The sequence below is a fragment of the Caenorhabditis elegans genome, chromosome X (genome assembly GCF_000002985.6).
Source record: "Caenorhabditis elegans chromosome X".
NCBI lineage: Eukaryota > Metazoa > Nematoda > Chromadorea > Rhabditida > Rhabditidae > Caenorhabditis > Caenorhabditis elegans.
The window spans coordinates 4,606,217-4,631,997 of record NC_003284.9 but is presented as its reverse complement, the minus strand read 5'-3'; the positions used below and the strand labels follow the sequence as shown (position 1 = coordinate 4,631,997).

The window sequence follows — 25,781 nt, the reverse complement described above, 5'->3', positions numbered from 1 at the left end:
AAATAGACAATGCACATTGCCGCGCACCTTAAGTAATTAATTTTTATCGATTTTTTGTAGTTTCCCATTGCCTGCTAACCGTCACTACTGCCTCGCATACAAATAAAATAAGATACTCCTGAAAAAAAACTGGTTTTTTCTGTTTTCTATTGCAACAACAACTCCCAAATATTTTATTTGCAAAAAATATGATGAAAAAAAAACAGTTCACATTAAGTTTGGTCAGTGGAAAGTGTAAGTCAAAAAAGCTCAATCAATTTGAACACTTTGAATTCTGAAAAATACATTTTTTGTTTCAAACAAGCGCATATTGCAAGACTATTATCCAGAGTTGTGAGTTCCAAGATTTCGAAAATAACAAAGAATGATAGGGAATGTGTACGAATTAAACAATTGACATCTCAATCATCGCCCAATATGATACTCTCTGTCTTCAATTTCCAGTTCTGCTGTAGCCGCGTGCTCTCCTTTTTGTTTGTGTGATCCTAGAGCAAATGCCAGGCATGCGATCAAAGAAGTGGCGATGGCTCCTTGAGCAAGTCTTGTTGAGTAACCCATCTTTTTGCCGGCTTCGTAATCGAACTCGCCATTCTTTAAAAATAATAAGATTGATCATTCTGCCGAGAAATGGTTACAAACCTGAGCAACGGCGGTGTTCCATTCATTGATGCTACTTGATAGAATTTCGATTGCTCCGAAGATGCACATGGCTGTAATGATTAACACTGGTTTTTAGAAAGAAATGTATTTATATTGGTTCTACAAAACATAGTGCTCCCGAATTCTATGAATCCCTTTTAGTATGGATTGAAAAAATTCAGCATTGTCCTGAACGCCTTAAAGGGGGTCATATAGCAGTTGGGCGCACTGTACTTAGAATTGAAGGCGGACTGACACTTGTGATAATTTTGCTGCAACATTTTTTTGCCCTACTCCTTGAGTGAATTTTCAGGTGGAATAACTTTTGGCATTTAGAATTGAAAAAAAATGGTTTTATTTTTACAAAATATAAACCTTTCTAAAATTGGACCCCGAGGAAATTCGCCCGGAATTTTTTAAATCATGCAAATGTTGCAAAATTAATCAGATATTATAAGAAGACTTTGAAAAATTTAAACTTTTTTTGTGCGGTCAATGGATAAAAACTGAGCTGAAAACTTAGTTTTTTGTGTTTTAATTTTGGAAGTCAGGCAAAAAAACTGGCAAAAATTTTTGAAGTTTTTAGGTGTTTTAATATGATATTCGATCACGTTAGAATTAGACAAAATACCAAATAACGAAGAACACAGTGTATAAAATCTTCACGTTGCCTGAAAATGGTAGGTTTCAATTGTTCATCTAATGTCGATAGCTTTTCCTCAACTCGGGAAACAATTGTTTTTGTTTCAAAGCACAAGCTTGTACTTATCAGGAAGTAATAACCCATGTCAAAGGGAACGAAGTTTTTTATATTTTTTTGAAGAGCAAGAGTCAATGCCAACTGCTCATTAAACGACTTCCGCACTTTTTTATCTTACAATCCAGCTATTGTCCACTCATTCGCAACGTGTTTCATGAGCGTCGTTATCTATTGGATTTGAAAAGCAGCACATGACGCTCGTGAAATTTGACAGACAGATCATATCTGACAAGATGTTGATGAATTTACTATTCATCATCATTTTCAAATTTCGGAGACATAAAAAATTATGCTTCATTATGCTTGCAAAGAATTAAAATGTATGTAGTCCAAACTAAAGTGAAAGCCGCTTGCACTCTTATTTGAAATTCATGGGCTATTGTTCAACTAACCAACAACAAGATAAAGAGCAGCGACGGCTCTTTTGTACATGTAACGATGATGATAGAAGGTGTAAACAGCTAGAACGTTGGTGCACAAAAGAATGACTGCTCCGAAGCATCCCATGAAAGCTTGTGATCGGTAGTAATCTGAAAATAAAAAATAAAAGCTGGAATACTAGAGAGCACATACGTTGCAAATGAGTGTCCGCAAGTCGCAGGATATTCTCTGGTGGGGCCGGGAAATGAGGAATCCATTCAACTGAAATAGGGGAAAGTTGGTTGGAAGGTGATTAAAATTTTAGGTAAATAATGTTTCTGATACAGTATTTAGAATAGGAATGACGAATGGGCCGTGATGTAATATTTATCCCGATGTCTCTCGCAGTTGCCAGTTACTATCCCGAATTTACTCGTTATAGCGATTCTAATCGGTTTTTTGGCAACCTAACAAAATTTATTTTTCTGGAGTAAAATTTGATAGCTTAGTTTTTTGTAACTTTGATTTCAGTTGTTCAATTGAAAAAAAAAGTAATTTCGCAAAAAACTCAATTCTCTGCTGTGTTCTAGATCGAATTTCTTTAAAAAAAACCCTAAAATGGGTACTTCTCGAAATTACTATGATATTTTTCCCCTGGTCTCACCTGTGACTTTTTTGAAAGTATTAATTTTTCTGTACTCTCCCCAGACTCCCAAATCTACGTGAATTGGGTGGTAGTCGGTGTTGACGAAATCAATCGTTGCCCAGCTCGTCGTCGCCAGCGCCGCCACCAGCATTATAACACCGATCTGTAATTGAGTTGGCCTAATTGAAACAGACACGCGATCTAATCTTATTTACTTCCGCCTTCTAAGATCGGCTTGTATTGTGTGGAATTCAAATTGAATATTATTCGTTTGTGGAATACTGCACATAAAAAATGTGAAACGACGATGAAGAATGTGAATTTTTAATTTTTGATGATCTCTTTTACATCTAGAGAGCCAAGAGGGCCAAAAGAGCAGATCATCAACTACATTTATAATTTATATGAATTGAGACCTACCCATGCAAGAAGCGTCGCAAACGCCATAATCCTTCGCCGCCAGATGATTGAATGGTAAGAGTGCATATTGAGCACTTGACTGCCACGCAGCTCGACAGTTTTGTCAATGAGCTCCATCGCTTCAGCTTCGTCACCTGAAAACAATCACATCTTTGCTTCTCTAACCGCGTTCTCTCTTTGACACTTTACATCAGGAAGAAGTTAATGTCTTGCATCTCTCTCAATTCACAATTTTCTCTGATCTCAATTCTTAGTGCAGGCCAGTCAATGAGAGTAAAAAATTCGGAAGAGAAAATACGAAGAAAGGGATGAATGGAAGCAAGATGAGCTTGGGAAAGTAAAATTTTGTTTTCAAGCTATGCATAGTTTAAATGAGAAAAATAAACAATGAAATGAAGTTTAAAAAGAGAAAATAAAGACTTCGCTATTCTTCCAAAACCACGTGGAAAACAATGTTTCTGAAAAACAAAAGTGGGGAAAAATATGATTAAGAGTTTCTTTCATATGTCTAAAACATCCAAAACATGTTCCGAAACGTTGTCAACTTATGACTATAGGTCCCTAGAGGTTTAATGTTTCGTAGACCATGTTTTTGTTCAGTTTCTACTTTTCTCAGAAAACAAAGAATAATTTTCGGATAGCGTCCTTGGAAATAATTTTGTGCTGTGAGATTGCAGGTGCAAGTAATAACAAGAAGCTGAAAAATATTAATTGGAAAAGATTTATTTTCAAATATTTTAATTTCCACATAGCACGTCATTTGTCACGATTAAGACATTGTAGAAAAAAAAATACGCACATCGCTTATGAAACCGGGCACAATGTGCAAATTTCGCTTGATCGTCTTCGTGATAGTACCCTGCTCCTTGAGTTCGCACATTAAAAGTGATTCGTGGCTAAATTTGGTGATCTCACTAGAGTTCTAGAGTTGAAGTATGTGAGTATTTAGTAATTAATTTTTGGCCGCTGCGATAAGGACAACAAAAGTTGCCCAAAATTGAGATTTTAGTTAAATTTAGCTCCGAAATTTTCTTAGCCTTTAGTCTGTTCAAGAAAAAACGAGAAACGCTACTCGAATTTCAGGAAGTAAAAAAAAAATCAAGAGTGGGCAGCCAATCTGCTGTTTCCGCACATAAAACAAATTTTTGACAAAAATGTTGTCTAAAACTACTGATTTTATTAAAAGAAGCTAATAAAATAATATAAAATGTGATTCAATAATTGTATGGAGGTCGCTTTTTTTTTTGAGTTTCAAATTCGTTAAAACTTCTGTGCTGGGGAAATATTTCCAAAGATAAATTTTACGATATTTTCAAGTTCAGAAAACTGTATGGATATTTTGTTTGATTCGCTGGAAAGTTTAATTCAAAAAATAATACATGAACTTGCACTTACAACAAGACGATAGAAAACTATAGCTTGGACGGTCAATTATCAAGTATTGTTTTTTCTTGTTGAAACTGGACATATATGAAAATATTACTGCATTCTGAACGTGGAGCAATTTGATTCGAAAGCAAAAAAAACAGGTACATCTCGTAGATCTTCGATGTCTCAGCTATTTAAACAATCTACTTAAACAAACGCCAACACATCTTTCTCACACTCAATGTACTTGATTTTAGCGGGTAAAAAAAGAAATGAGGAAGCGGCAACATGTGGATGAAAGGACACATATTTCTTGACCTGCTGCACATGCAGCACATTTTTATGCGAGTCTTTTTGGCTCAAAACTATGGACTTCTCGTTTCTCCTTTTCTTTTCTTTTTTGATGAGAAAGATAGCCATAGAATAGGAGTAAAAGGGAAATGGCTACTTTAAAAGTGCACAAGAAAAAGTTAAAAATATGAAAGTTATTGCTTGAACTTAGAAGAAAAGAACAAGCTATTACTTTTAAGTAGCTACAGTTGGGATGTAGTTAAAAACCCAAATTTTATGGTGCAACAGTGACTAATTGTTATATAATAGTAAAACGTTTCAAAAAAGCATTGAAGTTGTGAATTTAAAATCAAAAAATGGTAATTGCTGTGTTTTCAAAATTTTGGACGATATCCAAAAAAAGAGATATTTTGAAGTGAATTCAAATATGAGTATTTGAGAAATTTAGTTGGTCACACGTACAAACTTGATCAAAACTTGAAAACGTTTTAATATAAGTACTATTTTAAATAAATTCTGACGAAATTGCTACTGAAGCTATCTTTAAAATTTTATTTTTCTCATAAACTGAAATCAAAATACTCGAGCCATCAAAAATCGTAGGTATTTTGAACAGCAAAAAATGAAAAAACCCGAAAAATATGTCGTTTACATGTTCAAATATTTTTGGCTATAGCCTTCATCTTCCGCAACACGTGACTCTACTCGAAATTTTCTCACAAATCGGCCACTCAAATGAAAATAAATATTTAGCAAAAGAAAATGGGACGAGATTTTTTTTTGCGCAAATTAATATCAATTGCAATATGGAAAACCACATCAAACTACATGTTAACGATAAATTCATATAATGGGAGGAAATGGTGGTAAGATGGAGAAGATTTGACGAGAGAGAAATAGTGTAAAAGCTAAGACGAGCCGGTGGGCGAACTCGGCAACAAGCATCGAACGAGGGTCAGCGCTTTGTTTATTTTATATGAGATAAATTGGACGTGACTAGTCTTATATACTACTTGAGTTAGTATAATAATAAAACGCAAATTGAGTAATTAGTGCGGAACCAGATATCTCTAACACATAATTGAAAATAAAGTGAACAAATAACATTATTTTGCTTTACCGAAATCGTTTCTAAATCAAACAAATAAGAAAAATTCATGATTTTTTAAGAACTTTTGCTTGAACTCTCGACAGCTTTCAACAACTTTTGACAACTCTAAACTTCCATTGACTTTCACGGAAGCATGCAAAAACTTTCGCGAAAATTTTTAGCAACATTCAACAGTCAAGAACTTGCGATAATTATTTGTAGAAAGCTGTGGAAAATTGGAGGAAGTTATCGAAAATTTTCGAGAAAAGCCACAAAAGGAAAGAAATTAAGTGTTGGACTTTAATTTGAATTAAAATCAGATTAAAGCAAAAGCTTCACAAATGACAATCAGATAAATCTCGAATTCAAAAAGAACACAAACACCGTCGATTAAGTATCCAGACACAAAGATAACCGTGTGACTCTTCTCTCATTCTCTCCGCGCGGAGAGCAAGGCCAAGTGTTGTGCGAGAAGAGCCCCTTCCTTGCAAGCCGGTTTTACGCACTAAGGACCTCTTCCTGTGTTGTTATATTCCCGCTCACGTCTCTCAGCTCCTCCTTTCTCTACTCGCTGTCCTTATTTTCTTTTGTTTTCAGTTTTCAGTCTTATTATTGAGATCTCACTTATATCGAATTCTATTAAGTGGAAAGTAGCACAAATAACCAGAAAGAATAGTTACCTTTGTTCTAATTTTTAAAAACTATAAACAGAGGGGTAATCTTGAAAACACTTGAAAACACTTGAAAACACAGGAAAAAAATGAAACTGGAATGAATCAATGAAAACTGAGAAGAAAACGGGTACCCTCAAATTGGGATTGGTATCTGGTATCCATTCTCTTTTCCCTAAGGAAATAAACTTTCTTTGTTTCTCGTTTTTTATAAAATGGGGGTGGACGCCTGAAATTCGTATTCTGTTAACGTTCTGTCATCTTTCATTTTGAGAAGTGCTGGATGAGAAATACAACAAAGATACGCGTACTTGCACTTCGAAGCTAGTCAGTCATAAGGAAACCACAGAGACTAAAACTTTTGAAATTTTTTTTTTCCAGAGCTCACTTGAAATGAGAGGTGTTGTGTAAAATCGCGGTGTTTCTATAGTTACAAATGCGAGAACACGTGAATTTTTTGTTTCCAGGCACTTGCAACAGGTGGAAATGGAAATTCGAAGAAGTCGACGAGAGGAATAACATAAGTATATCTGGACTTTGAAGGTGAAGTACGGCCAGTGGAGAAATGATTTTAAACTATTTTTATGGTTTTGAATATGAACTGCCACTAAAGGATTTTTTAATGTTTTGAGTTAAAAAGCGATGAAAACTGTTTGCGTTTTTTGAATAAAAATCTAAGGCACTGCCGCATATTGAAAAAATTTAAAAAACTACTGGAAAAACATTTGTCTTTTGATTGACGACTTACAAAAAAACCGAAAAAAACTCAGCTTTCCCTGCTTTTTGACGCAAAATAAAAAATTTCGTTTTTCAAATATATATTTGGCCCTTTTTATCAACATACATAGCAATGGTTTCTATTCATTTTTTCACTGGCCGTATCTTACTTTTGAATTAACAAACTTAATGGGAATTAACAAAAACTAACGTTTTTGCGAAAAATCGCGAAGTTACAGTAAAGATAAGTTCGAAGAAGGCGCGAGTAACATATAAATTGAATCCTATGTTTAAAAGAAAATGCTTATAAAATGAACGTATATCCTGGACTCCTAGGTTACTATCAAGTTTAATTTCTTTATAGGTTTTCAAAGTAAAATATGTCTCAAGAAATAAAAAAAATGAATAAACTAGATACAAAACTTTTGAGCACTTGCGGATACAAATAAGAGCAAGTGTAATTATTTTCCTTTTTCTCTGAATTCATTCAACTCTGCACAATTCAGAATTTCATATACTCGGTGCAATAGAATCTACTTGATCTCGTGAACTTTTGAGCGTTTATGTTTTCTAGTTTTTGAGTTTAATAACGAAGTTAAAATTATTTCAATATAGCAAATATACCTTACTTCGTCCTATGAATAACTCTGATTGTTGACATTTTGAGTCTTACAGCTTGTTTTTTTTCATATATAATTAATATATTTATTCCGAATTAGTTTGCTTACTTTTTCGGATATTTTTTTTCTGGAAAGTTAATTCTTGTTTTCATTATTTTTGACGTATTCAATCACACAAAAAACTGATAATAGTGTTTCTCAAAATTTTTTAAAAAATCATTGAAAAATTTAAATAAGTTAATAAATTTACTATTTCCTATAGTTAAATGGCAAATATACACGAGCCTTTAACATAAGTTTTTTCCAATCGGAGCATGTTTCAGAATGTTTTTAATTTAGCCACTCAAACAGCTCAACATAATTGGTTTTTCTCTTTCAATTCAATTCTCACACTACTGATGCGCGTTTTCGCCACACTGCTTCCATTTTTTTCCTGAAGCGTCGAATGAAAATGACGAAGATTCCTTTTTTTCGCCACTTTTTTTGCTCCTTTTTGCTCGATGTGAAAATATTCCCGACATCTTCTCCTTGTTCTAGATGCACTCTCCCTAATGAGATATTCAACAAGAGTCCTAGAATCGAGTACCAGAGCCCCCCATATCTTCATCGCGCGAGCAAAGAAAATGGATGGAGATGAAAAATATTTTTTTTTCTTTTTCTTTCCGCCGTTACTCAACGAATCTAATTTTTTGTGGCGAGTGACGATTACTCCGTCAACGCCGCATCAACTCTACACAGTGACGTTTAGAAAAAAAAATTGTATTTTTGTTGTGCTTTTTACGAAAACAATAAACTAAAAGAACCTAAAATTCTTATTTAATTTATTAAAAATTTTTTAAGAAATTGTTGAAAACAGCTCTCTATTTATAGCACCAAAATGACCAAATATCATAATAAAACCTTTCAAAAAATATTTAACTATCAATTTTATTTCAAAAAAAACTCATTACTTAGTTTTTACTATTTTTTCGGAAATATTCAATAAAAAATTTCATTTGAATTTTATGGTCTATTTATGTTTTAAATATTAGTACTCAACTATTGTAGGGATTCGAACATTCAAAAGTTCTATAGTTTTCTCAAAAAGTATTTTTATTTTTATTTTTAAAGTTTCTCTATGGTATTTGACTTTTTTGGCATTATGGAAAACGTTTTTTTTTTAATTTTGCCCACTTTTATATTCAAATGTAAAATTCCTATGTAATTTTGTAATTTCCCTATTCCCCACAACAATTGTTGGAGGTGTTTTGACGGAAGACAGCTCCATTTTCCTACTCTCTCTGAAATTGCCTGCCGTCACGCACTTTTTCAATTTGGCTGAGCGTCAAGAGCAAGAGATCTAAACATTTTCAGTTCTTTTTTCGCAATGGGGAAGACATGAAAGAAATATTTATAAAAAAGCATGTTAAACATCAAAGCGAACATTTTTTAGCAGAATATGTATATAAGTATGAGAATAGAATAGAAAACAACATACCAGCCAACTTGTAGAATAACTTACGACTCCATAAAAGATAAATGACCGTTAACGTCCGTTTCAAAAAAAAACCTAATTATTTTGTAAGACTAAAAAAGAAAACGAAACATGTCTTAGGAATAGTTCGAAGAATAAAATACATTTAATAGTAGAAACCCTAAACCATTCTCTTGAAACCCTCTCCCCCGCGGGCATCTGCACTAACCGAAACATGATAGGATGTGAAAACGTTAACATCACATTTCAGTTCCTTCTTTTCTTTTCCACAAGGATGGTCCCCTCACTCACCTTCTTCAACATCTTCAAGCGGAGTAGGGTTCATTGTTTGTCGTATTTGGCCAAATGAAATGGAAAGAGTAAGTCAAGCAAAAAGATGAAGTCGAGAGGACATCTGCGAGTCAATCATATCATCTCGTTACCTTGGTGACAATCCGCTTATTATGAACCACGCCCAGTGTATAGACGGGGCGCCAAATCTCTCACTATTTTATTTTGTTGCGTATTTTCTAGGCAACTCAGCGTCGTCTCTAGTGCCTCTCTGATGAAGTTTATGTGAATAATTGTAGAGCAGGGTTAGAGCTCAAAAGGTGATCGTTAGGGGTATATGGGGCGAAAGCTCATTGCATATGAATTAGGGTTTTGGTTGGCCTCTGTGAATTCAGATTAAAGGTTAGACGAGCGCCGGAAGACTATTAAATTTGAAAAATAGGAGACTGGAGCACGCCAGCCATATGTTAGTCTAATGGAAGCGGATCAATGGCTCAATGACTCAAATACAAGAGGGTTCTCTCCGTCCGTTCATTTCGATTTCATTCATTCTTCGTTTTCCGTCTCCTTTCCATCAGCTTAGTGACAAACCAATTCTTTATTTGTCCAATTCACATTTGCATTTCCAACCCCTTCATCTCCTCATTCCATTCCTATTTTCGAGCATTCTCAACCGCCCTGAGGCAAAGGAAAGGAATATGTGGATAAAGAAGGCGTATATCGCGATTCCTATTCCAATTTCTCGCCTAAGCCAACTAACAAACCCCCTTTTCGTCTTTCAACCAGCTCTTTTCAGAACCTTCTTTATTTTTTCCCAATTCTCTTTTTCTTCCTCCCACTTATACACAAAGAATCACACCAGTGTCCTGGAAAAATATGTGTTCTAGTCTTTCTATTCTGTTGTTTTCACTGTGTTACATGCATATCATTTATATTTGTCTTTTTCATTCCCATTCTTTTTTTTTTGATTTGTTTCTTTAACCCGTTAGCACGGCCACGGATCAATTTCTATTGAAAAAATATATTACGTGATGTATAAATCTGTTATTAGGATCACTAAAAAGGTCACTGCAAAATTTTTTTTTATATTCACAAATGTTGATGTACCGCTAGTAAAATGTATCCGATTGTTGAGCTCGGAAACGCTATCAAACCTATTAGTGGAAAAGTTCAACGTTTTTGGACAGTTTAATAGAAATTTCGAGGTTTCCTGAATGTGGTCAATAGTTTATCAAAACGTAACGTAATTCATTGGAATAACAATTTTTCCTATGGGTGTATGTTTTTTTTTCTCGAAAACAAGAAATTTATCAGTAAAACGTATCAGAACATTATCAACTAATGGGTAGAACATAAAGAAACCCGGAACTAGTAGTCTCTGAAAGTCATAAATACCTTTTGCCCTTTTGTCCTCTTAGAAAAATTGATAATTGTGAACTTTGTGGTGAAGATTTTAACTAAAGTTTAACCTCAAAGGTGGACTAATGCCTGTGGGGAAATAATCAAAAACCATTCCTATTGTTTTAAAATAACTAAATATCGTAATAAAACTTTGCAAAACATTTTTAAATGTTTTTTACTTTGGGTCAAAAAGTGGTGAAAACTGAGTGTAAACCATTTTTAGAAAAACTTAAAGCTCTGTCGCATTTTCAACCCCTTTTCAATTTTAAGAAATTTTGAAAATTTTTATTTTGTTAATTAGTTATTTTAACGCCATACAAAACTGTTCTTGATAATTCACCCGCAGGCGTAGTCTACGGCCTAAGAGCCTGGAGTTTCCATTTCTAACATTTCCCCAAGCTTGAATGCTGCATGCTTCCCATCACGTTGGAATATTTCCCATTCAATAAATGGCTGGGGGTGCTGAATAATTCATCGTTCTTTTTATATTTTCTGGAAAGCAAGATTATCATTTTTCTATAATACCGCAATGGGAAAAGCGGATACATGTGTGCATTTGCTGCTTCGAATCATCATTACTCAAATCTTACGTCTTAGATCCATTCGTTTCCCGTACTCGGAATTTTTTGTTTTTTTTGTATCGCAATTTTTTTATTCCTTCGTTTTCTGTCATTCTGTCTTACTCTAATCGTAAATATTTCTGATTCACCTGAGAAGAGCACTTACAAATGTGTGCACGTATAGCATGTTGAGTGGATATATGTCGTCGAAATTTTTCTGCCGCGTTTTCTCAGAGAGACACGTCTTCAAAATACATCATCCCTTTTGCTTTTTCTTCGCAACTACCATGGCAACTCTCCGAATCGGAGCAGATGTCGAACCATCTGAATTGGGGGAAGCCGAGCATTATTTTGTGCATGTGGTGGTGTGTTTCCCTCTACGACGACGACGACGACTTTTTGCCTTGCTCTCTTTCCTCCCGCTCTTTTATTTTCGCCATCCCCCCCCCCCCTATACGAATACGCTCACGCAAAGAAGGCTCCTACGCCCTTCTCTTCCTCGTCTCCTTTTCCTTTTTCCTCTTCTTGCTCTGATGAAAAACATTTTCAATTCCATCCCATCCACAGAAACAAGACACATCGTTATAATTGGTTTTCGCGTCCTGCACTCACACATTGAGTGGTGTGGGCTCGAGTGTTTTCTTTGAGAAAAATTATTGTTATCGTTTAACTGAAAATTGTGACTTTCCCAAAAAAAATTATTCAGCTTTTTTATTCTTTATAGTACGTTACAAACCCCCTGAGAATTAGTTTTTTCCGCGAATTTTGAACTTTGGTCCATTTCAGCATTTTTTAAATGATAAAACACGCCAAAAAAGCAAACCCCTTACGTTTCTGATGTTCACGATACCTTTTGCCTCTGGCCATAATTTGAAAAAAAAACACCGTTTCTCTCATTCCTTACACTATTTCATCATCATCGCGCGCGAAACAACGTTGCGTGAAAGTGTGCTCCATTGAGAATGAATACTTATACAATCCTCCTATGTTTACTGGTTACTCTATCGATTTTCAACTTTTTCATACGTTTTTAGTTCGAAATCTTATACGAATATTCGGAAAATCTCTAAAACATTTTTTTTCAGTGGTCATGAACCGAATCTTAGAATGAATAACCAAGAAGACAGTTCAGTTGTTGCCGACGAATCGGCTGAAGGTAATTTCACCTTGTTATGTATTTTTGTTGTATTTATGTTGCCTTGTCTAAATCGTGTTGTAATTTCCGTATATGTACATCTTGTTCGCACAACCAACGGATCCATGGAGGAAGCTTCAAGATGCATTCGTTGTGATAGCAGACCTTTGACTAATTAACACATTTGTACATATTTCCCTCTTCTTTAGTTTTGCATCGTGTTTACAATTGACTGCAACCAACATCTGGCCTGGCACTTTTTCGGTTCTTCAGTTCTTCAGAGATGGAAAATCTGCAATTTTATTTATACAGAACGCATAAAGTCTTTTAGTTGTTGTTATTAGAGAGAGAGTGAGAGCTTTGAAATCCGTCGAAGCCAATCTGACCGGCTTTTTAGGAAGTCCTGAAATCGGTTTGTCGCTTGATCAACTAAAAGTCGAAGTTGAAGATAGTATGCCATCGCCTCAGCTGAGAAATATGGAGGAGACACGTAAGATTTTTATAATTTTGGTTAAAAAAAATAAAATTTCCTGGTTTTCAGCTCCCCCGACAAGACGCTCAACCAGCAAAATGGACGATTTGATTGGAGATGTTAAGCCTCCTGGTCGAATACGTGCTACATCATATAGTGTGTTTCATTACCTATTTTTCAACTTAGCAAATTTAAATCAAATTTAATTTCAGGTTGCGATATCAAAAGATCCGGACTGATAAGTGCTCACTTTGCGTCGAACGACACTGTCTGTGTCTGGAATGATCAGACCGGGCAATCCATCGTTGTTGCAAGCAATCAATCAACAAGAGATGCGCTCGCTTCATTGTGTCAGAGAGATTCAAAAGTGGAACGAATGGAAACAGCTGCCAGAATTTCATGGAAGAAGTTGGAAGATCGAACGGTTGAGGAAAAAACCACGCTGCGCCTTTATCACGAAGAGTATGCAAATGCGAGGATACAACAAAACCGAAATCGAACTCAGTCTTTATGTTCTCAACCAAAGCGAAGTTCTCGTCGTGTTCAGGGTTTTATTGATCCTACAAATTTGACTGCAGAAGAAGCGCAAGCCATGTTCTACACATACTTAAACTATACACAACAAGACTTCGGGAAAATTGGCAATTTGTTGCATTCCGAGCACAAACAGCTCCAGCCTTTTCTCAACAAACTGCATACCTCGAGTGTTCCGTTGCATCGTCTCCCACGTCAAACGATTTTTGTACAAAACTCTACAGTTAGGCTCGAGTATTCTTCTTCTGAGTCTCCTTCAAATAACAATAATTGTTGTGATGCTCAAAATGATAGAGGGCACTTTGGAATGTCTCGTTTTTTGGAAAATAACACCAATGAACATAATGCAACAGGGATTTCTAGTTTCTTCTTAGAAAAAGATAGTGCTCCTAATCCTGAAGACTCAACACCATCTGTTTTAAACCGGGAAGATGCATCTTGCACAACACAAAAAACGAGAAACAGTTTCGAAGAATGCGTTGTTAATCCTGCATTAGTGCTGGCTGCAGTGAACAGAGTGTCGACACCTGCCACACCTGTCCATAATGACGTGGGTCCTCCAGTGGTCTTTTCAGAAACCGCGAACAAAGCTGTCGTCAGTATTGAGGGATCGATGAAAATTGAGCAATGCCACGGACCAAGTAATCCACAACAATTGAACAATCCAGAAACTACTCGCAAATCGGTTCCATCGCCTCTACAGAGAAGCATGAGCACACCGGCATCTGAAGCAACGGATGAAGACCTCATCGCGTTTTTGAGAGAACCATTGGCATTGGCCAGAGCCGCAGAGCAGGAAGCATTGAGGAAGAAAGCTATGGAACCGAAACTGAAACGGAAATCTCGTGCTAAGAATTCGGCTAAACGTCCTGTGCAAACTGATGCTGTCGAGACTGTAAAATTAGAGAAAAAGCCAGCTCAATCGAAATCAAAAAAGAACTCGCGGTCCAAATCGACACCTTCTAGTTTTGCAAATGATTCCAGTTCTCTAGAACCTTTGGAACCAATGAGACAACATTTTGTGGAGGGTTCTGAATGTTAGTTTTTGATATAGTGTTGGAAATTGCCTTTGGAACTGTGACCGAAAAATTTTCCATCTTTTCCATCTGATTTGCTTTTTCCAAAACAGCATGTGCTAGTAGATTTACGAAATGTTGCTTCCGGTCACGATTGGTTTTCTTTTGTTTTTGTACAATCATTCTGTTATATTCTATCTGCTGATTTCCATTTCTGTTTTTCTCAAGAAAAATTTTTGAGTTTCTGGGCTTCTAATCATAGTTGGAACAAGTGAATATAAACCCGAATAGATAGGTTTTCTAATTATTCCCTTACCGCATAGCATGTCATACTCTGCCAGTCGCGCCTAATGAGAACGCTAATGAGAACAGACGGCCATCGATTTTAGGCAGATCGCCTCCCTTGTATGCAAATCTGCTCTGTATATGATATATGGGGCGCGACGCGGTTTGCGTACGCGGCCCGCGCGAAATTGTGAGGGTCCCGTTGCGGTTGCTGTGGCTGCACACACACACCCCTCTCCACTTTCTCCATCAATGTGAGGCGTTGCGTGGTGCGTCGCGTGTGCGACCTCTTGCTGAATTGTTGCCTCAAGTTTATTTCTGCCCCGTTCCTGTGTTCGTCGGTTTTTTTTTGCCTTCTCCTTTTTTTAGTTGCCTTCTTTTATAGTGTCTTTATAGTAGAGAGTTTTACTGGACCATAGAGACGCAGAGAGTGTTCGAAACGAGAGAAGAATGGTTTTCGTGTTGGCAGTTATTGATTTTCGAGTACCCCATTTTCCCGCGCAATTTTTCCATTTGAATTTTGTGCATGTCTTTCTTGTCATATTATTTAATTTTACCAAAGCATGAAATTGTCGCTTTTCTAGTTATGTTGGGAATACTTTTTTCGCCTTTTCTTTTTTTAGTGACCAAAATAAATAAAAATTGATCATTTCAGTACAAAAACCATCTCCGGAATTGCATCCGGGAACAGGGCAATCATCACTTCGGAATTTTATCCGACTTGATATGCCCCTAGGACAAGCACTTCAAGAAGTACCCTTAGGAGCAGTCGCAGGACAATTACGTGTTCAAAAAGGTGAGTTGATTGCTGTAACTTGAGCTCGCAATTAATTTGATATTGTTACAGCTTTATACGAGAAAATGGACGGGATGAATGGAATCGCACCGGAGTCAGCGTCAACAAGTGGTCAGACTTTTATGCAAGATCCGGCCCCACCGTTGCCGCCCAAGAAAGCAGCACCAAAGCGAAAGAAGCCGACAAAGGCTGAAATCGAAGCTGCAGGAGGGAATGTCTCGAGTGTTGAAAAACGTGAGAACATATTTGATTTTGCATTATGGGCAGCATATTAACGGGGGGAAGAGCTTTTTTATTTTACGACTTTGTTCTCCGTCACATATGCTCTTTTACCCGGGGCTCCTGCCAGCTCTTATTCAAAAAAAAACATATAATTATTTCAGCGAAGAAACCGAGAGCTCCATCAAAGAAAAAAGCACAGGGGACCGTTCAACAGGAGCACCAAATGATCTCAATGACTTCAGCTCATCAGGGACAAACTGAATTCCATCAACCATCACATCAAAGCACACATCAACCACTTCCATCTGTTGCTAACTTGCTTCCTCCTTTGACTGGATATCAGCAACAGCAGCAGCAGCAGCAGCGACCACCATCACAACAGCATCATAACGGTGTTGTGAATAACAACACCACCACGAATGGATACGGGTATTCAGACGGTACGTTGAAATGGAATTAGTGCTCGGCAGTTGTTTACTAGAAATGGGCAGACGGCGACCAGATGAGAAGTGATAGTCAATAACACTTGCGCAGAACTATATTGAACCAAGAGTGTTGTCAGGCGAGCGGCGCGTGTTTTAATTTATAGTGTAAGAAGGCAGCTGCGAGTTCGCACATTTATTTTACGAGTGAGCTGAATGAGAACAATTTTTTCTGGCATTTTGACTGATTTAGATAAGAACCTAGACATACTCTAGCATGCTCTGTATTCTAAAAATTAAAACTTTTTCAGTTTCAGGAAACGGTGGCTCATCGTCTTCTTCCTCATCTGTTTACTCATCGTATAGCTATTCTATGCAACCAACATCTGATCCGCCTAAAAAGCATCAGAGTCGTGAGTACAAGTAAAATCCTGTGAAGTTCTTATCATCTTAAATTCCAGTTGCTTCAATGCTCACCCCAATCACATTTGGCTCATCTCAGCCGGAGGCCACAAATACTGGCTCCAGCCAAATCTACACTGACAAGAATCAGTATCATCTGTATAATGATAACAATACTTATCCTCACCAGCCAGCGATGTATTCCAATCAAACATCATCGAATGGTTATTATGGGGGATATGAAGACGTTTCCAACAATCAATTTCAACAGCCAGATTATCCACCACTTTCTGTTGAAAGTCAAGTTTCATGCCACTCGCAAGAATCTAATATTACTTATCACTCCAGTATGCCAGTTACCCCGATCTGTAAGTTGGAGAAACAAATATGTTAAAACTGTTTATTTTATTTTCAGCTCAACAAGCAAACAATGGGTCGCTTTACAATCCAATGCCGGTCACCAAAGACAACCGATTCTCTAATAGCAGCAGTCATATTCAGCAGGATCATGAGGATCTCTCTGTTGAACAATTTGCACAGAAATATGCATTCCCATCGGACAATTTTTTTGAGATGCAAAATTCTCGCGATTCGCAAGGTAAGCATCGCAGGCAGTTTTAGGAGTATCTGAATTTTTTGTGTTTTCAGAAACGAACTCGGCTCCCTTGTCAATGGCACGTGCAAGTAATGCAAGCCCATTTGATGAATTGGGGATCTACTTGGACTCTGGGCCATCAACTAGCCACACACAGGACGACCCATTTGCTGATATTGAGTTGTCTGATCCACCATTAAGTATCACACCGCAAGTTGCTCAAGAGCCGGTTCAAACGACTATCATGTCAAATCGTGTCATAAAGACTCCATCGAGTGAAACACATCCGCAAAGCTATGCAAATGTGCAATACGTGCCCATGAATCCAAGCCTACCAGTATCTTCCCATTCCGAGTCACAGGTCAGATCTACCAAGAAGCTACCATCAAACTTCAAAGAAGATGATATTCGTCATTCCACTTGCCCGGACAATTGCAACAAATGCGTCAGCGAGAAGTCAAATGCAGACATATCAATGCAACCATCACCAGCATCTACGATTGTTACTGTACCACAATCGCAAAGGATGGATCAGCATTTGGAGCAACAAAGAGGCGTGGAGCAGTTAGCTGCAACTGACGATGAGCAAATTTGTTACGTGAAGTACTTGCCACACGAAATTTCGCATACCAATCTTGGACGTCCTCGTCAACAGTCGAAACCCAGTGGTGTTGGTGTTAACGGTACCAGCCACGGATTGACTAATCAAGGACCACCGCCTTTGCCACCTCCAAAGAGGTCACGAGCAAAGCCCAAGAAGAAAAATGCGTTTGAGCAGGACATGAATGCCAGCAGTTCAGGTTTGTACACCAATTTAAAACGAGTATCAAACAATTTTAATTTTTCAGGTCATGCCTATCAAATGCAAAATTCTCCGGAAGTTTCCATTGGCAAGTTGCTCAAACAGCAACATTTGAATCGTCCCAACCAGTTCAACAATATTTCTGGACAATCTCAAATTGACCTCGCAACATTGCAACAGTCTGTAATGCTGTCGCCTAAGCTGCAGAGATACTCGGAGCCTCAGACAATGCAAAAGTTCAGTCACCATCAGAAAGAAGCACAAGTGCATGAGAAAAAGAATCATATGCAGCAAGGTTCAGCAAAACAAGAGCCAATCCAACATCGGCAAGTAAATTTGCAACAAGTTCCAACTCAACAAAGTTCGGGCCCTGCACATCAATCCACCATCCATTATGCTCCGATGAAGCAGCAAATCAAATTGACCTCATTGCAATCTAACAAAACGTCACAGGAGCATCAGTCTACAACTCTGCAAGCACCAGTTGAAGAAGCACCATCTGACCAGTTCCCGGAAAACTTCTTGGAGCAGCCTGATTCTCCAGACAAGGTCACTGAAGTCATTAACAACGTGGTTGCATCGGTATTGAGTTCTCCAGATGAGTTTAGAGGCCAAAAACAGTTTACCAAAACTGAAAAGCATCTTCTTGATGGGACAAGTAAACCTACTCCGAAAAAGCAATCTCACGTGGATAGAAGAAGTCGAGGATCCTTTGTACATTACGTTCAAGGAAAGCAACAGATGATTTCTCAGCAACAAAATAGAAATGCCTATCAGGTGCAACAACAACAACAACCGAATGCAAGTTCGCTGTCAACGATGAACGAGCAGTATGAGGTTGTCTTGGACAATACCAATCTTCAAAATCCGATGAGCGAACAGCAAGTGCAGATGAATTACCAAACATCGATTGTTCAACAAACTTCTGTAGAACAGCAGGGACCGTTGCAACTTCAAAATCAGATCCAAGTGACCAATCAGCAGACCCACCGAGTTCAATACCAACATCATCCCGTCCAACACAATCAGCGGAATGGGCCCACCAAGGCAGCACCACGGAAGAGAACTCCAAAACCGGCGCCAGTTCAGTCAAGATCAGTTGCTCTGCACGAGAGGGCTCAGATGATTGTTGATTTTGCGAAAACCCAGCCAGCGGACCAAGAAGACCAGACGGTTCAACTGCAAGATCATGAACATCAGTATAATAGCCAGCAACAGCCGGAGTACCAGCATCAGCCACTGGTTCAAATGCAAGAACAATCGAATGAGCAGCAGTCTCAGGTTTTTCAACACCAACACCAACACCAAGCCCAGCAAGAGCTAGCTGAGAATCAAGGTTCTATGGGAATGGCGACACAACAACAGCAATGTCGTCAAAGTCAGCTTCAGCAGCAATTGCAGCAACCACCTCAGCAGCAGATGCAAATTCAACAGCAGTATCAGAACGTTGGACCATCGCATATCCAGCGGCAAAATGTGGCTCCACAGAGAGTTCAACAACAGCCGATGCAATATGCTCAACAGCAACAGCAGCCAATGATGCAAATGGCACAACAACGTTCGATGCAAGAACAGTATGTTCAACAAGGGCAGGTGCAGAGAACTGGGGCAACTCACACTGTGCTTATGACTTCTCCTCCGATGAATCATCACGAGTCTCAAGCAAATGTGCTGAGAGTTGCTCCAAAGCAGACAATTGTGAAGTCTGCTGATCCTAAACCAGAAGATGAAGCGAAGATTTTGAAGATTCTCAAGGACAAACTTGCCTCGGACGACGGACAAAATGCACCTAAGATGAGTCCGGTGCTCCGTGTCAAGCACATTCGCGAGACGATCAATATCATAGCGGCGTTGCCATCTTTGACGATTGAAGAGTTGTTTGATAAAGCAGACACACCACCACCAGATGAGTATATGGAGGAGTATATGGACTTCTATGACAAGATAACACATTTGATGAAGGATGAGCCATGTGTGCCAGAAATCAATGTGGAAGATGTACTTTCCACTCCACTTTGTAAGTTTATCAATCTTACAAACCATTTCATTTAATTAAACGTATTATTTTTCAGTGGAACCTGCACTCCACGGTCGATTCCGCAAACGTCTCATTGCAATTCGTGAAGGAAGAACTACAGTGACTACCTTCAAGAAAAGAAAGACTGCATCCGGCCCGGAAGGTGATGCCAAGAAGAGAAAGCCAACTAACAATCACACTAACGGAATGCACACACCTGACGCTTCTCCTGCACAAGGTACATCTTCGGGACAGTCGTCGTCAAGCGGAATGCAATCTCAATCACTTTCCATCACAACTGGAATGAGCTCATCAAGCTCATCGCCACCAGCTAGTGATTTTGATATTTCAACTCATCTCATCACACCACCACAAGAACACTCATCTCCACTCACCACTCCACCGATCATCAATCATGAATATGTTCAACAAGTATCTAGCCCAGTTGACATATTCTCTCAACCATCAACGTCTGAACCTGGCCCATCTTCCAGACCAATTCGAACAGGTGTACACCGTGAGTATTCGTTAATTAATATTTATGGTTACTGTTAGCCTCAATGAGTAACACATTTTTTTAATAGACAATTTTTCAGATAGGGAAGAAGCCTTGAATGAGGACGACAACGGCTCGCCAATTCTGTATGATGACCCAATTATGGGATATGTTGGAACAAATAGATTTGTTAGTCTGGATATGGATGATATGATTGATGATGTGATGAAGAGTGATGATACGGAAGGTTGGCTACTTGAATTTGCAAAATTCAACTAATCAATGCACTTCAGAAATGCTTGTTCACAATCTTCAACGAAGCATTTTTGATGTGGGTAAAAGTTTCGAAGATGACGATGAAGATGATACTAATGTGATTAAACTTGATACTAATACTGATAATCACCGCCCAGCCACCCCCAGCGTAGGAATACTCGACGATCTCAATAGTGTGTTATTTGACCCGATAATGATGTGATTAATTTTAATAGTAAGAGTAAATATGGTGTTACAGCGGTGGATTCATCGTTTTGTATATTGCTTTACCATATCCCCCATTGGAGTTTTAATTGTATACTCTACATAAAGATTTGTTTTATCCAAAAACCTGTGTTTTTTTTGTTGAATAATTGTACCTATACAATCTGAGCTTGGGAAGTGTTGCTATTCCTGTTGTGAATTGTTTTACGGAATGGAACTTGCGTCGTCGGCTGCTGCAGTTTATCAACTTGAAAAAACTAAGCTAGTTTGGAAATGAAATAACTATGATTTATAAAACAATATAAAGTGCCGGCCATAATTCTATCCAACAATTGTAGGGATTGCACACGTTTTTCTGAAGGACATAACTACAAAGTTTAGCGAAAAACATTCGACTTACAAGTTCTTGCTCAAAATTTTGTCTATCTGTTTGTAATGTTGGAAATATTTCAACACAGATCACGTCTGACGAGACCGTTTTTAATGGTTTCTACTGAAACGCCTGTCACTCGAGAACAAAGCATTCCTATGAAGAAAGTTTTATTGAGAGCATTCTTCGCATGTAATGTTTAATTATTCATTATGTATCACATTTTTCTAATTACTCTAATGAAGTGACGATGATTGTTTTCAAGATCAACCATAATTTAAAAAAAAATTGTGATTTTCGAAACTCAATTTTGTAACCTTTTGAGTTGTTTGAATTTTTCAGAGGTAGCTATAGGAGCTTCATCTCCAGTATTTGTTGTACATCTTGGAAAAATCTCTGTAAACTGTGTTACACATTGGCTCACCAGAAGCTGGAATTGAATAAAACACACATTTTTGATAAAGGCTTTAATCCAATCAATAAGATAACGAATTTTATGTGTGAAAAGGTTTTCTTGATTTTCTCTATTATAGGAATTGCATTAAGTATTTAATAAATCGATATGTAATTTTTCTGATTACCTGCTTTCATAAGCAACAATATTACAATAATACATTAATCTAAATGCGCAACTTTGGATAAATCAAAACTCATCATAATTTTCAGTCGGTTTTACAATTTATATATACTATATTGTTATTAAGCGTCATAAAATGTAATTTAAACAGTATATAAATCAAACTGCAAATAGTCTGTATCTTGGTGACTGTGTCGGATATGTGAGACTTCAAAGATCATTGCTCTATTGTGCAGCACCTGTTGTCTGCCTGCTCTGGCAATTCGCATTTATTGCCCTCTAAACATCTGCCGTTCGTTTTACGCAGTCGATGAGCTCATCACTATTATTGGTTTTTTTGAGCAGGGGTTCACTGAAACTGTGATTTTTTTAGTAATGTAAAATGCGCAGAGTTTCACGAACTATTGTTATAATATTGTGTGGCTAATCTGGAAAGAAAGAAAAAAAATATAAAGACTTGTTCTTGCAAACAGAATTTATTTATTAAAGAATTTGAAAACAAATTCCTATTTGAAAAGAAATGAAAATTTCTATATTAAACTCGAATTGACCCCAAATATGTAGTCAAATGTCATAATAAAAGTTTGCAACATTTTTCCAAAAATTGTCTATTTTGATTCAAGTTTTTCTGCTGAAAATAAGCTTTTTTGCAATAAATGATGTTAATTAGGATTTGAAAAAACTAATTTCCAGCCACTGCAACAATGCCAGGTTGACAAAATTCAATATTATATCTGGAACTTGATAATGAACAATTTGTCAGATATTTTTAAGGTATTTTCCTAGAAATTGTTGCCAACTTCCTCGAATTATGTCTCAAAAAAATATGGCAAGCCCTCATTCACTAGCGTGCTTATTTACGCTCAATCCCTAACAATGGCTCAATCCCTTTGTCGCTCATTTACTTTGAAGTCTCAAATACTAAATTAAGCACTTTTACTCATTCGCAGGATAAAAAATTACAAAAACAAGAAAACGTAATTCCACTTAGGTATACATATAGTTAAGTGAGAAACAGTGTAGGAGAGAAAGAATTGAAAATTTTGATAATCGGCTACAGCTAAAACTTTTGTAGGGCTCAATTTGAAGGTAGTCTTTCAAATGACATAAGTTTCATTTGGAAGTCCGGGATTAATAAAGGAAAATTCGAAATTCTAACAAAATCAGAAGAGAGCAGCGCAAGGTTAGGGAATGTCAAGGAAATGTCAAATGGGAAGATTACAAGTTATTACTGAAAGTGGCTGAAGTGGGGAAGCACATGGATAAGGCTCAAGGTGGCCCCTAGAAGGTGATGAAGGGCGGTACTGGAGGTAGACCAAAATTTCTGGGAAATTAAAGTCACCAGTGTGCGATTGAGAGTGGAGTGCTAAAAATGTGCAAGAAGCAAGTAGTTTTCTAAGCGATTACGGAGCAGTCCGGAGCATAGGAGTGCGGCGAAACATATTTTTACATAATTCGGCGCTAATCACAAAAACTCTTATGAAGAATCAGCCGCTGAAGGCGCCTCCGAAGCGGCCAACACTGGTGGCAACCACAATGGTTGACACAAACATATGCCTTTTTAAATATTCAAAAATGTTTCACCAGTGAAAAACTGAAACACTTCAAACGCTACTGCATGGATATCATAGTTATCAATTAAAAATATCACCCCAGCAAGTATTCTAACTGAAAATGGGTTTGAAAAAAACACCAAAACTGAAAGTGCTAGGGAAAAAACTCAACTAACTGATTGATTATGATTATGTCTATATGATTATTGGGTACTTGTGTATCATAACCCCTTATTTCACTTTAATGTATTAAACTCCCATTTTTATTTATCTATTTTAATAAAACGCGATGTCCATTGTTCTCTTTAGGCGTATATATAGGTATTCCATAAGACTGAAAAAACAAATATTCTGCACGTTTTCATTCAAAAAAAAATTTTTTAATGAGGAGTTATAATACACAAGTACCGATTATGGTTCTTTTTTCTCATAATTCTTCCATCCACCTTTTCTTTAGTAAATTTAAAAATTAAAAATATCAGCCAAATATTGTAGAAAACTATATTTTTGTTATGCTTTTTTTCTGTTACGATGGCAGTCGTATAAAAAAGATACATTTTGATAGAATATCATTTCATTAACACAAAAATAAAGTTTTGATCTACATTTAGTGATCTGTCCGCGTATATTTGTATTTCACCGTAGCCTCTTCTTGTGTGAATTGTCTTTCTCAGAAGGACTGATTTTACTTGTTTTTTTCCTTTTTAAATTTTTCTCGTTTCCTCGTAGTTTTCGAATTATTAAAATGAAAATTTCCTATCAAGGGAGTAGAAGAATGGGATTCTACAGTTTGACATGACATAGTTATTTTTCCGTAAAACAGTGCGACTAATTTTCACTCCAAAATATTGAGCTGTTGCGGAGCCAGTTCAACAAAGTTATGACGTTTCATTTTTCTAAAATAAATTCCGATACTAATTTCTACAGAAATCCACTATCTCACCATACAAATCAGAAATTTTCCTCTCTTCGTGACTTTTCGTAACGTGACACCAACCAAATTGGAAATCGCCCTCAGTGGTCTAGTGGGGAGTGGGCGCGTCTGCCAAAAAAAAAGACCATGGTTCGATTCCTTCGATCTTATATTTATTTTTTCCCAGTGAAGGACGTTTTATAAGATGGATATCAATCACACTTTAACATTTTTAAAGTGATTGGTACACTTAGGTGCATTGCTGAATTTTCAAAAATTCTTACTTTTTGCGTATGTTCTACCATTTCTTAAATTTTTGAAGTTTCACAACAAAAACTTTCTAATATTCAAGTATTGTTTTTTGGCGTAGCTTTTTTGAGATATATCTATCGAAGCTTCACCAACTTGTGGCATTTCAAGTAACGTGTGAACATTATTTTTTGTAAACACTTTGTTTTTGATACAATTAATTTTTGAACACTAAAAAATTATAAAATTCGTATAAAATACGTTTTTTTTCTAATTCTCAAAATGAAAGTGGTGAAAACTGAGAAATGACTTTTTTTGAAATTGAAATGATTTTTTGAATTCAAACTAAAAATTAGAATTTCTGGAAAATTTTACTATGATTACTATTGTTCGGTTAATTTAGAAATGTAGGAGTGTTTTCTAACAATTTTCCAACTCCACCTTTTACGATTTTTCAATTAAATTTTAGAACCAAAGAGTAAATAATTTATATTCCAAAAACGAAAAACTTGGAAAGTTGCCAGCACATTTTTGTATTGGTCTACACTCGTATCTTATCATTCGTGTCACTTATCACCAGGCACTTCAATCTCCGCTAATCAAAAGATGCGAAGCCAACTGGTGTCCAACATCGCGTTCACCATTTCATTTTGGCACAGCGCGTTTGGTGGGGTGGCCTAGAAAACGAAATCGACTCTGTAAAGAAAGATGGGCCACACACACACACACACACACACACACACACACACACACACACACACACACACACACACACACACACACACACACACACACACACACACACACACACACACACACACACACACACACACACACACACACACACACACACACACACACACACAACCCGCTGCCCTCTCCATTTTCCCGCTCTCCCCCCTCCTCGGCGCTCAAACCGCACACAGACACAGTGCCTCTTCCCTCCACTCTCTCACATTCGCTCACTCTTCACACAGCCTCCGCTCTCCCAGCCAGTAATGTCCAGTTGCCTAGCTTGGACATTAATGGTTACTCTCTGCAAATTTTTTTTGGTCATTTATGTAGTTCTGAAGTAATTATCTCACGTTTTAAGTCGCAATCTTTAAAAAAATAGAAAAAGAGGAAGGTTATGTTCATATATAATTTTTATTTCTCGAT

The 25,781-nt window shown here is 37.1% G+C and overlaps 2 protein-coding genes and 4 non-coding genes across 11 annotated transcripts; 2 read left to right on the top strand and 4 right to left on the bottom strand.

Moving 5' to 3' along the window:
- Window positions 1-159: 159 nt before the first annotated feature.
- On the bottom strand, window positions 160-2,959 carry C46C11.3 (uncharacterized protein). Its single transcript, NM_076391.6, has 6 exons — window positions 2,826-2,959; window positions 2,424-2,568; window positions 1,973-2,041; window positions 1,792-1,929; window positions 640-710; window positions 160-591 (listed from the first exon to the last, which is right to left on the bottom strand). The coding sequence occupies exons 1-6, from the start codon at window positions 2,940-2,942 to the stop codon at window positions 406-408; spliced, it is 726 nt and encodes a 241-aa protein (NP_508792.1). The 5' UTR covers window positions 2,943-2,959; the 3' UTR covers window positions 160-405.
- An 8,775-nt stretch (window positions 2,960-11,734) lies between these two features.
- T13H2.6 lies at window positions 11,735-12,046 on the bottom strand. Its single transcript, NR_070920.1, has one exon. It is a non-coding gene; the product is annotated as an Unclassified non-coding RNA T13H2.6 (non-coding RNA).
- Window positions 12,047-12,097: 51 nt separating this feature from the next.
- Window positions 12,098-12,300, bottom strand: T13H2.8. The gene has a single exon (NR_070919.1). It is a non-coding gene; the product is annotated as an Unclassified non-coding RNA T13H2.8 (non-coding RNA).
- A 62-nt stretch (window positions 12,301-12,362) lies between these two features.
- On the top strand, window positions 12,363-21,087 carry pqn-65 (Prion-like-(Q/N-rich)-domain-bearing protein). 6 transcript variants are annotated; one of them, NM_001375021.2, is made up of 15 exons: window positions 12,363-12,443; window positions 12,820-12,912; window positions 12,964-13,050; window positions 13,107-14,465; window positions 15,385-15,525; window positions 15,577-15,759; window positions 15,909-16,187; window positions 16,487-16,582; window positions 16,631-16,939; window positions 16,987-17,169; window positions 17,220-17,966; window positions 18,015-19,985; window positions 20,041-20,502; window positions 20,582-20,728; window positions 20,775-21,085. In NM_001375021.2, exons 1-15 carry the CDS (start codon window positions 12,395-12,397, stop codon window positions 20,957-20,959), a joined length of 6,291 nt encoding a protein of 2,096 aa, NP_001361933.1. In that variant the 5' UTR covers window positions 12,363-12,394; the 3' UTR covers window positions 20,960-21,085. The 6 variants fall into 6 exon arrangements, with proteins under 6 accessions (NP_001361933.1, NP_001362133.1, NP_001361932.1 ...); NM_001375022.2 differs by having other exon boundaries at window positions 12,367-12,443; window positions 16,481-16,582; window positions 20,775-21,086; NM_001375024.2 differs by lacking the exon at window positions 12,363-12,443 and having other exon boundaries at window positions 12,818-12,912; window positions 16,481-16,582; window positions 20,775-21,082.
- A 4,249-nt stretch (window positions 21,088-25,336) lies between these two features.
- T13H2.9 lies at window positions 25,337-25,486 on the bottom strand. The gene has a single exon (NR_070918.1). It is a non-coding gene; the product is annotated as an Unclassified non-coding RNA T13H2.9 (non-coding RNA).
- Window positions 25,337-25,491, top strand: T13H2.7. Its single transcript, NR_070917.1, has one exon. It is a non-coding gene; the product is annotated as an Unclassified non-coding RNA T13H2.7 (non-coding RNA).
- The last annotated feature ends 290 nt before the right edge of the window (window positions 25,492-25,781 follow it).

Coding starts and splice junctions, on each gene's coding strand:
- C46C11.3 (NM_076391.6), bottom strand. CDS start 2,942: ATGGAGCTCATTGACAAAACTGTCGAGCTGCGTGGCAGTCAAGTGCTC. Junction 2,569..2,825: donor TTGCGACGCTTCTTGCATGG/GTAGGTCTCAAT, acceptor ACTCAATTACAG/ATCGGTGTTATAATGCTGGT. Junction 592..639: donor GGAACACCGCCGTTGCTCAG/GTTTGTAACCAT, acceptor TTATTTTTAAAG/AATGGCGAGTTCGATTACGA.
- pqn-65 (NM_001375022.2), top strand. CDS start 12,395: ATGAATAACCAAGAAGACAGTTCAGTTGTTGCCGACGAATCGGCTGAA. Junction 15,760..15,908: donor TGTCTCGAGTGTTGAAAAAC/GTGAGAACATAT, acceptor TAATTATTTCAG/CGAAGAAACCGAGAGCTCCA. Junction 17,170..17,219: donor AAATTCTCGCGATTCGCAAG/GTAAGCATCGCA, acceptor TTGTGTTTTCAG/AAACGAACTCGGCTCCCTTG.